Source organism: Pseudopodoces humilis, chromosome 19, assembly GCF_049639895.1.
Source record: "Pseudopodoces humilis isolate 2021_Gansu_Grassland_sample_001 chromosome 19, ASM4963989v1, whole genome shotgun sequence".
Taxonomy (NCBI): domain Eukaryota; kingdom Metazoa; phylum Chordata; class Aves; order Passeriformes; family Paridae; genus Pseudopodoces; species Pseudopodoces humilis.
Genome location: NC_142218.1, coordinates 13,593,287 through 13,603,898, shown reverse-complemented (window position 1 = coordinate 13,603,898; position 10,612 = coordinate 13,593,287). Strand labels below are relative to the sequence as shown.

General features: G+C 51.0%; 1 protein-coding gene across 1 annotated transcript; it reads right to left on the bottom strand.

The window, feature by feature from the left end:
* Positions 1-537: 537 nt before the first annotated feature.
* Positions 538-8,100, bottom strand: ZFP64 (ZFP64 zinc finger protein). Its single transcript, XM_005524865.3, has 6 exons — positions 8,013-8,100; positions 6,918-7,157; positions 5,423-5,587; positions 5,042-5,104; positions 4,320-4,571; positions 538-2,468 (listed from the first exon to the last, which is right to left on the bottom strand). Exons 1-6 carry the CDS (start codon positions 8,062-8,064, stop codon positions 1,195-1,197), a joined length of 2,046 nt encoding a protein of 681 aa, XP_005524922.2. The 5' UTR covers positions 8,065-8,100; the 3' UTR covers positions 538-1,194.
* Positions 8,101-10,612: the final 2,512 nt, after the last annotated feature.

Below are 10,612 nucleotides of genomic sequence, written 5' to 3'. Positions count from 1 at the left end.
ATGACACTGGGAGCCGAGGATGGGGAAATTCATTGCTTTTAGCTTGTGGTACCTTTCCACGGGCAATTCCACAGTTTAAAATACAGCCTGGAATTCCTTCATCAGAGAAATGTCCATAAAAAATTATAAATTATATATATATATATAAATATATATATATACACAATTTAAAATAAAATTTTATATAAAATTTAATATAATATTAACCATTAATAAAATAAAAATAAAATAAATAAAATGAATATATTATAGTATTTACCATTTAATTATTTTAATATATGTATATATTTAAAGTATAAAATGAAATATTTATTGTAACTATATAAATATTTATAATATTATTATAAATATAATTAATTACCATCTCCTTGTGATCCACCCTGAATTTCTGCTGGAGTGACAGACCTTAGATTAGATTTTTTTTTAATTTTAAATTAAATTCAATCTTTAAAGTGAAAAGAAGACCCAAACTGTAGTGCACTTTTACCACCCATGCAACTCCCAACAGGCAGCATGAAAATAAAAACAGAAGGTAAGTAGTGTTTGTAAAAAATATATTTCCAGTTGTTTTAAATTCACAGGCACCTCTGACAGCCATCGCCATGCCAGAGATGATTTGTGTTGTTGCTAAACAAAGTTAGTTACTACTGAGAGAGGGACAACATTCTTTTGCTTTCTAAAAACAACCACCTGGTCTCTGCATAAACATCTCAAGTGCCAGGTGCTACCAATTTCTCCAGGCACTGAGCACAGCCCCTCGGAGCTCACCTGGGCTGGAGCAGAGCCAGCAGGGCTCCCTTAGGGCTCAGCCGGGGCACACAGAGCACAGGACTGACACCTCACTTATCCAGCCTCCACAATGGCTCAGAAATTCTCTTGTGTGTGCACCAAACAATTCAGCACAAGGTGAGGATTTCTGCTTTCACAAGAGCCATGCTCGGGGATGCCACTGCCTGGGGACACTGGTGACAGCTGCTTGGATTTTCCAAGGAGCAGAGACCGACTGCAACGGAGGCACAGAAATACAAACACACCCTCCTCACACACACAAGATGCTTCAGTGTACGGACAAACACGGCATGGAAGTGGAAGGTATTTGGCTCTGGAGGACAAATCCTGCACTCAGTCGTGTCCTGTGCATTCCCCAGGCTCAACAGTGCCCCAGGAGAGAACGGTGTCCAGAGCATCCCGTGCCTAATCGGGGATGGAGTCCGCGGGACACAGCAGGGCCGTGTGTGCCCCGCTCTGGATGATGGAATAGGTCTGCTTGGGGCCCTCGCTGTGGGAGGAGGACGAGAAGATGGGGGGAGGAGGAGCAGCCGTGGACACGGTGATGCTCTGTCCCCCGTCACTGACCACGGTCACCTCGGTGGTTCCCTCCTGGATGAGGGCGTTGAGCCCCTCCAGGTCGGAGCAGCTGATGGTGGAGCTGGCGATGAAGGCCTGCCCCGGGGGTGGCTCGGGGGCGGCGGTGGGCAGCAGGGCCTGGTGCAGAGCGCTGCCCTCGCCCTGCTCGTGGCCACCCAGCAGCACGGCCGGCTCTGCCCCCGGCCCCGCGGCCCCCGCGGCCGGGGCCAGCACGCTGACCTGGCCCAGCAGCTGCAGGCGGCCGCTGCCCAGGACCTCCTCCTGCCCCGCGCCCAGCAGCGCCGGGGGCACCACGTTCACCGAGGCCGCCTGCACCACGCTGTTGGCCTGAGGCACCTGGTGGCCCACGATGATCTTGACTCTCCCCTCGTTGTACGGGGACACCTGAGCGGCCTGAAGAGGCACCTGGAGGTGACTGACGGCGATGGGGGCGCCGGGCTGGCGGCCGGGATCCATCTGGAGCTGCAGCACAGCCAGCTCGCCGTTCTTGGCGCTGTACAGGCTGTGCTGCTTCTTGTGGCTGCGCAGAGAATCCTCCCGCACGAAGGACGCGTCGCACAGGTCGCACTTAAAGGCCTTCTTGGCATCCAGCTTGGCTACTTGCCTGGAGCCGCCCTGCTTCGGCCTCTCCCCTTCCTTCTTGTCCAGCGAGTGCCTCTTGCCCTTGGCCCTGTCGCCGTGGGCCTTGCGGACGTGGGTGGTGAGGTTGCTGCGCTGCTTGGTGTCGAAGCTGCAGAACTCGCACTTGAAGGGCCGCTCCTTGCCGTGGATGCGCTCGTGCACCTTCAGGGCCGCCTTGCTGGAGCACGAGTAGCTGCACTCGGAGCACTTCACGGGCTGCTCGGGCTGGTGGCTGCGGATGTGGTGCCGCAGGCTGGTCTTGTTGCCGCACTGGAAGTCGCACTCGGGGCACTTGAGGGTGTTCTCCATGCTGTGCTTGATGCGCACGTGGGATTTCAGGTTGCCCTTCATGGCGCAGCGCACCTCGCAGAACTCGCACTTGTAGGGCTTCTCCCCCGAGTGCACCCGCAGGTGCCGCTTCAGGTCCGAGTTGATCTTGAACTTGGCGGGGCACATCTGGCACTGGAAAGGGGCATCTCCTGCCAACAGAAGGCACAGGTGACACCAGCACACACTGCTGGGATGGATCCCGTTCAGCTGCCTCGTCCTGAACCCACAAGGTGCTCTCAGAGCCAAGAGAAATTTCGTGACACGGGATTATCACCCGGTCTGACACGCTTGGATCTAAAACCATTATTTGGCATTTTCTGCATTTGCGGGCTGGTGTCACAATATCCACGACCACGTTAAGGTGGAGCTGTGCTAATCCCTAATCAATTCCGGGCAGTCTGTTCTAAAGCCATTAAAAAAAAAATCCAAAGCACACTTAGCAACCTAACTAAATAACTAGTCCCTTTTCTTTATTTAATCTAAAAACACAGCTCTCTAAAATACCTGAGCCTGAAGTCTGTAGGTAGGCATTGTTTTGAACAAGTGCAAGAATTGTGTTTTTAGGTTCCATGACACTCTTGGTGAGAGGAGGAAAAAGAAAGTGTATTTAGTTCAACAAGCATTTATCCTCTTTAATAATCAAACTGCAAATGGCTGATTTATTTTAGAAGTTAATATTTTATAGAGTTTGTGAGAGCTGTATAATTTTGCATAATTTGCTTATCCAGCTACATATGTCATAGGTTTAGTTACATATTTTTCAAATCAAGTTGTGGCCTACTGTGCTAATCCCTGTATCTGTTTAATAATTGAGATACATGGTGTACTGTCTGTATTAAACAGACTTTATTAATGAAGATACACTGTTTGTTCATCTAGTTTATTTTACAGCCTCAGCTGCACACTCAGCTACTGAATTTTTATCTGCTTTGCTGATGAAGGCACAGTTCATATTTCAATGACTTAATTTTTATATACAGGGTAGCACAATATATGAAAAATAATATAGCAAATGTTGGTTCTGTTTGTTTAAAGAGTGGCCTACTCCGTATTTCTTTCCATTTCTGCCCATCCCTAACTGACACTGCCAGGATTTAGATAAAAACTTGTGTCTGACCATAGGATTATTAATTCTAAGAGTAGTTTCATTCAAATCAACAGGAAGCTGATGTTTAGTGACTAGTTCAACAAGTAATTCTGTGAAGATGACCTCGCTCTGAGCAATGGGGATTACGCTCACCTTTGAGAGGATTATTAATTTAATTCCAGTAAGCAATACATTCTACATCCCAGTCTTACTTTTCTTCTAAAATTTGGTGTGTGCATGACATTTTCTAACCTAACAAGGATGAAATGACTACTTTCAAAATTCTTGTGCCTCTTTTCAGCAAATGAAAGTCCTTTTACAAGAAAAGAAAAATATTAATTTTGGAGAAATAGAAGACACAACAAAACTAAAGCTTGAGTTTTAGCATAATTCAATTGCTTAACATGAGAAATGCCAAAAAGAAAGGTCAGCCTAAAATCCCTTCCCAGCTACTGGAATATTGAATGGCACAGAAATTGAATTCTGCTGGAAATACCAGCGTGCTCACTCAGGGCTCACCTGCCCAGGTGAGGAGGGCACAGCCCCACCCGTGTGCGAGCGCAGGTGCACGGTGAGCTGCCTGGAGCTGAGCTGGTGTAGGGGCAGATCTGGTGCTTGAAGGGGGACTTGCTGGGAACTCAAATCATCCCTTTTGGGAATCTGGATACCTGTCCATGATCTAAAACCATCTCTGTGACCCTCCAACTCCTACAGGTGTGGATGTGAGCATGACCCCACCTGTGTGCGAGCGCAGGTGCACGGTGAGCTGGCGTATGGGCAGATTTGGCGCTTGAAGGGGGACTTGCTGGGAACTCAAATCATCCCTTTTGGGAATGTGGACACCTGTCCATGACCTAAACCCACCTCTGTGACCCTCCAACCCCTACAGCCGTGGATGTGAGCACGACCCCACCTGTGTGCGAGCGCAGGTGCACGGTGAGCTGGCTGGAGTTGCGGCTGGCGTAGGGGCAGATCTGGCACTTGAAGGGCCGCTCGTTGGAGTGGATGCGCTGGTGCTTGTTGAGGCTGCTGCTGTCGGCCGCCGCGTACTCGCAGTGCTTGCACTTGTAGGGCTTCACGCCCGTGTGCGAGCGCATGTGCATCTTCAGCTTGTCCTTGCGGCTGAAGCACTTGCTGCACACCTCGCACTTGTGGGGCTTGTCTCCTGCAACAGCAGCACTCACACTCAGGGGCTGGCACGGGGAGGAAGCGGTGCTACAGCAGAGAGCACGGACTGAACGCTGACCAGGAAAGGGACGCGTTTGTAGGAGCTGGGCACGAGGCTGCAGGCGTAGCTGCAACAAACAGCAGAGCCTTTGGAGCCTTCTCCCTGTGCAGCTCCAAAACTGGGAGCTAAAATCATGGAATTGCTTTAATATAAAGAGCAAAGCAGGCGTGTGCACTCGCAGCATTCTGCACCCTGATGAACACAGGGTGTGCACTCAGGAGTTGAACCTCCCGTGCTCCAGTGTCACAGCTGTGCCTGGAGCGGGGCATGTCCCCAACAGGCAGGACAACACTACAAGGTACAGACACGTCTACATCCTGTTCATAGTGACATTACTTCACAGGAAAATGGCTTTTGTGAAAAAGCTGAAAGGACACTGAGCCAGAAGAAAATATAGGAATATAAACCTGTGTGTGTTCGCCGATGACGTTCCAAATCCTTCATACCATAGGAAGTCTTGAACTGACAACCTGAAAACAGTAAGATAAACATCATTAAATTCACGGAAAATCTAGAAAAAATAATAAAAATACATTACCACAATCTGTACATGTTTATTTTCAACAGTGTTTAATTTAAAATCCACTGTAAACAGAAAATTAATTCCTCATTTTGCTCACTCACATCTACTTCAGTGACCAGCTCACCTGTGAACTTGAGTTTTCTAATGCTTCCCCTTAGAGGCAACTCACTCCAGCACTGCTGCAGGTATCAGATCTCCTGAGTGTCACCACAGAAAAGCTCTCCACGTTAAAATGAAAAGGCAGCAGGTACAATGCTCATCTCACCTGGGTACAGGCAGCTGAGTTTCTTCAGTGGCAGTGAGGAGGAGGAGGATTTCTTGGACCTTGCTTTTGGTGGTGTAGAGACGACAGCAGCAGCTGGAGGCTCTGTGCTCTCGCTGGGCAGGTAGGTTTGGTAGCCATGCTCAAAAACAAACTCTGGGGCAGAAACTAAACACACAAAAAACTTCATGTGAGAGCATTATCTTCTCTAATCAGATAAAAAGGAAAATCTAATTATTGTCTAATTTAATGAATTCTCTATTCTGTTTTTGTTTTTTTTCCCAGCAACATTCCTGTTTCTGGGTTCCTATTTACCTGGGGGAGGAGGAAAAATTTTTTTCTCTTCCAAATACCAAATAAAGATATATTTGTTTTTCAACTCTGTTTGTGTTATAGCCCAAATGAGAAAAAAATATCATGATTTATATGGCAAATGTTGTCCACAAATTATTTTTGTAATTGTTAAAAAAAGTTCAGCCTCTTTCAACTCCACTGTTTTTAGCTGTTACTCACAAGAATAACAGGTGAAAATATCTCAGCCAAAGTAGCAGCTTTTAAATCAATTAAACAACACTATAGCCCGAAAGGGCAAATGGATAGAACTGTCCTCATTTTAAAGATGAGTAAATATGAAGCAGAAAAATGACTCACCCAAAACCCACAGTGAGTTGAGGGATTATAATACAAAAATTCCTGGAAGTGGGCCCTGAATTCAGTTTGTTTCACTGCTCTTCCAGATTCCCTGCCTTAACCTGTCTATCCAAATTAGAGTCAAATAACTCGGGGTTTAGTAAAGTCCCACACCAAAATAAAACAACACTAAATATAGAAGGGCAAACCTTCACACACGGAACAAAATCCTAATTTTATTTAAATGTCTCCAGGATTGGGACCTCACTCGAGTCTTCACATAGGCAGAAATTTTGAGTAATATTTTTCCTGCCAATTAGTTGTGGGAGCAATGTTAGGGAATGCAGTGTTCTCACATAAAAAGGTCTGGATGGGTGCCTGACAGCAATTCTGGGTCTGTTTTCCATCTAGAGCACTCTCAAAAAAAAATTAAAATGCATAGTAATTTCAGTATTTTTTATAAGTATCGACAGTTTTAATTAATTTGCACAAGCTGGTTCCACAACACAATAGATTGAGCAATTCTCTGAGAGAACTTGTATCTCAATTAGCAAATTAAGCAACTATTGTTATAACAAACCCAAGAAGGCAGCGCAGCACTATTTCATTTCCTTGGTTCCATGACAGCTGATGTGAAAACGGCTATTTCAGCTGGGTGATGGGGACACAGGGACAGAGGGCTGGCACCTGGCAGGTGACATGGCAGTGCCTGTGATGGCTGGGTACCTGAGAAGGTTTGGGCACCTGTGATGGTTTGGGTACCTGTGAAGGAAGGTTTGGGTACCTGTGATGGTTTGGGTACCTGTGAAGGAAGGTTTGGGTACCTGTGAAGGAAGGTTTGGGTACCTGTGAAGGAAGGTTTGGGTACCTGTGATGGTTTGTGTCTCGGAGGCAATGGTCCTGCTCGTGCTCTGAGCCTGTGTACTTGGCACGGTCTCCTCGGACACGAACTGGACAGTGCTGGTGGCGCCGGCCGTGGCACTGGTGAGCTGGCAGCCACTCTGCTTGTGCCCCACAAAGGCGTCCAGGTTGTTGAACTGCTGCTTGCAGATGCCACAGATGTGGATGTCGGGAGTCAGCTCCACCAGCACCGTGGTGCTGCCGGGGACTGTGGGGACACGGCGCGGTCAGCTCGGCCCGGGGGATGGTGATGGGTGACACTGCTCCGGGTGGCACAGGGACATCCTGCTGCCCGAGCTGCGGGAGCACTGCTGGACGGGGGCATGCATCCCCAGAGGGCTCGGGGTCCCCCGGGGGCACTCGCCCAGTGACTGCGGCATCGCCGCACGGAGCCTCGGGGGACACACGGACCCATCCAGCGCCCACGGAGCGTGGGCAATGCCCCAGGATCCACGGAGCTCTGCTCATGGAGCATCCATCACCCCAGATCCACGGACCACCGCCCAGGACACACGGACCATTACCGGGCACGCACGGACCATCGCCCAGGACCCACGGAGCACCGCCCGCTGTCCCCTGGCCGCTGTCCGGCCGCACTGACCGGTGCCCGGTGCCCTCTGGCCGCTGTCCTGGGGCACTGACCGGTGCCCGGTGCCCTCTGGCCGCTGTCCTGGGGCACTGACCGGTGCCCGGTACCCTCTGGCCGCTGTCCGGCCGCACTGACCGGTGCCCGGTGCCCTCTGGCCGCTGTCCTGGGGCACTGACCGGTGCCCGGTACCCTCTGGCCGCTGTCCGGCCGCACTGACCGGTGCCCGGTGCCCTCTGGCCGCTGTCCGGCCGCACTGACCGGTGCCCGGTGCCCCCTGCCCGCTGTCCGGCCCCGCCCGGCCGGCGCCCGCCCCGCGCACGCAGGTTCCCGGTTTCCCCCCCGCCCCCCAGCCAGGTTCCCGGGCACCGCTCCCGCCCGTTTCATGCGCTACTCAGGTTCCGGGGCCCCGGCAGGCCCCGGCTCCCCCGTGCCGGCGCCGCGCGGGCCCCGGAGCGCGCATGGCGCAGCACTTACACTGCACGGGGCCGGGGAAGGCGGGCGCCGCCCCCGCCCCGCCGCGGTTCATGGCGGCCCCGCCGCCGCCTCCTGCGCGGGCCGAGCCCGCCGGCACCGGCACCGGCTCCGGCTCCGCTGCCGCTGCTCGGCCGCCGGGCGCCGGCGGATGTGCGGGAGCCGAGCATGCTCAGTGGCGGCCGCGAGGCTGCGGCGGTGCCGGCCTTCAGCGGCCCCGGGCAGGCAGCGCCCCGAGGCAGCGGAGCGGCGCGGCTGAACCCCGAACCCTGCCCGGCCCCCGGCCTGAACCCCGAACCCTGCCCGGCCCCCGGCCTGAACCCCGAACCCTGCCCGGCCCCCGGCCTGAACCCCAGAGCCGTGCCCGGCCCCAGAGCCCTGCCCGCACCTCCAGCCTTCACCCTCGGTGTGCCCGGTGCGTTCCTTGCTGCGTTATTAATCGAACAGTGCTAACGGGATGTGTTAAATTAACACCCAGAACATTTAGGTGGGCTGAGCCGCTGTGGCATCGCAAAGAGGAATTCCCTGCACCACTTCCATCCTTCCTTCCTGCAGAAAGTGCTCACAAACTGCCCTGCTCAGCTCCCTGGGCTGGCAAAGGCTGGAGGCCTCGGGGAGGGAAGGGCGCTGTCCTGGACTGCTCTGGTGCTGTGCTTCCCCCCTCTGGAAGTTCCCAGCACGCTGCTAATGTGGCTCAGCTGGGAATTATCAGCCTCCTTTCCTTCAGGGAGAAGGTGAGGTGGGGTCAAATTAATGCTTCTTATAGGGATTCCTGAATTTTGGTAATGGCTGTGCTGGGGAAGGTTTCTCAGGTCGTGGCAGCCACACGTGGTTAAAAGCAGAGGCAGAGAGGCACCTGTGGCAGAAGTGGCTGGGCAGGAGCCTGAGGGTCGAGGACTTTGGTATCCCAAGGGAATTCTGACTGTCAGATCCCTCTCTCTGAGCTTTGTTTTTCAGGGATGGTCAGAAGAAGAAAAGCCAGTTCTGGCACCAACTTCAACACAATGCAGAGCTTGAAATATTGAAGGAATTGCTGTGCCTTTGGGAGAAGAGCAGCTTTCAGACCCACAGCTGTCCACAGGAGCTCCTGACATATAGCCCTGCAGAGCAGAATTATGGAAGGACTGGGATAAAAATCGTGCCAGGGGAGGCTGAGGTTGTACATCAGGAGGAGTTTGTTGCTGGAAAGGGCAGTCAGGCCTTGGCAGGGGCTGCCCAGGGAGGTTTGGAGTGCCCATCCCTGGAGGTGTCCCAGGAAGGGCTGGAGGTGGCACTCAGGGCTCTGGGGACAGGGAGGGGATTGGCACAGCTTGGAGGTCTTTTCCAGCCTCAGTGATTATGGGATTCTGGCTTTGGCATGAACATTGCAAACAGCATTATTATCTCATGAATAACTAACAACTCTCCCAGCCCAGGACTTTATGGATGCTCTGGAGGAGTTCTCCCTTGCCTGGCTGAGGATTGATGTCTGAGAGTGTAACACTGCACCGAGTGCTTGAGTCATGGAGCAGAGCTGTGCTGAGATCACACTTGACACGATTTGCAGCCTCTGAGGCATAAATCAGTGTGCATGTGTAATGTTCCTCACCCTTAACCCGGCTGACATGAAAACACTGCACTGCTCCGGGCTCCCCACAAGTGCAGTGCAAACAAACAAGGCCCAGAACAGACAAATGTCAATCATGAGAGACAAGGGAAAAAAGAAATCAGAGGCATAAAAAAGTGAGAGCTCATCAGAGCCTCGGAGACAGACGTTCCCTGGCATAGTTTGGACAGCTGTGGCCTCAGTGCTCTCCTGGAGACAGGACAAGAAGAAATGGGTGGACTTGAGCTTCCATCCATCTCCTGTTGCCCCAGACCACACAGGAGCAGCAGATCCCACCCTGAGCACAGAGAGAACCCAGCCCAAGCCCATCCAGGTTCTGGGAAGAGAGGTACCTGTTCAGCCAGCCAGGAGAACAAGCCCTGACCCTTGAAATACACCATTCATTGTTCCCCTTGCCTTTCACAGCAGATGGAGGAGGGTGGGTTTACGAGAGAAAAATACATATATCAGCAGTATAAACAAATAAATGATCAGGATATACCAATGCAAAAAAAAGCCTCAAAACACATCCCTATCAGAGGGAAAGAACAGAAACTTGGTTACAAGCCTGAGGTCACTGAAGAGGGAGAGCTCTCTCTTGAAGGCCCCGGTACAAGATCATCACAAGCGAGGTTGGAAATGTGGCCTAGGGGACAGACAACGAACTGAAATGTCAATTGTAATTGAAACTTTCAGGTATTGAAGGTGGAGACAAACAAATGACAGATTTGGAGGAAAAACTTAAAGATTCAACCTCCAATTTTTAGCATTTTGATGGATAATGACACACACAGCAACATAAATGCTCTGAGCTCAAATTAATTATGTTAAAATAATAGGTAATTTGTCTCTGTGTTGAGAACATATAATTATGTTTTATTTTTTAATGTTTTAAAATAATGTCATTTCAATTCATAAAGCAGGGTAGGGATTTTGCTGTTCAGTGTATTTTCTGTTTATACAATATTTTCAATGTCATTGCTTTCCTGTACAATAAATAAAGCCAAAACAATCAGTT

Bases quoted from the DNA above. Each gene is read 5' to 3' on its own strand.
- ZFP64 (XM_005524865.3), bottom strand. From the start codon at position 8,064: ATGAACCGCGGCGGGGCGGGGGCGGCGCCCGCCTTCCCCGGCCCCGTG. The intron at 5,588-6,917 runs GTACCCAAACCT...TTGTGTGTTTAG, and splicing joins CGAGACACAAACCATCACAG to TTTCTGCCCCAGAGTTTGTT. The intron at 4,572-5,041 runs GTTTATATTCCT...CTGCTGTTGCAG, and splicing joins TCATCGGCGAACACACACAG to GAGACAAGCCCCACAAGTGC.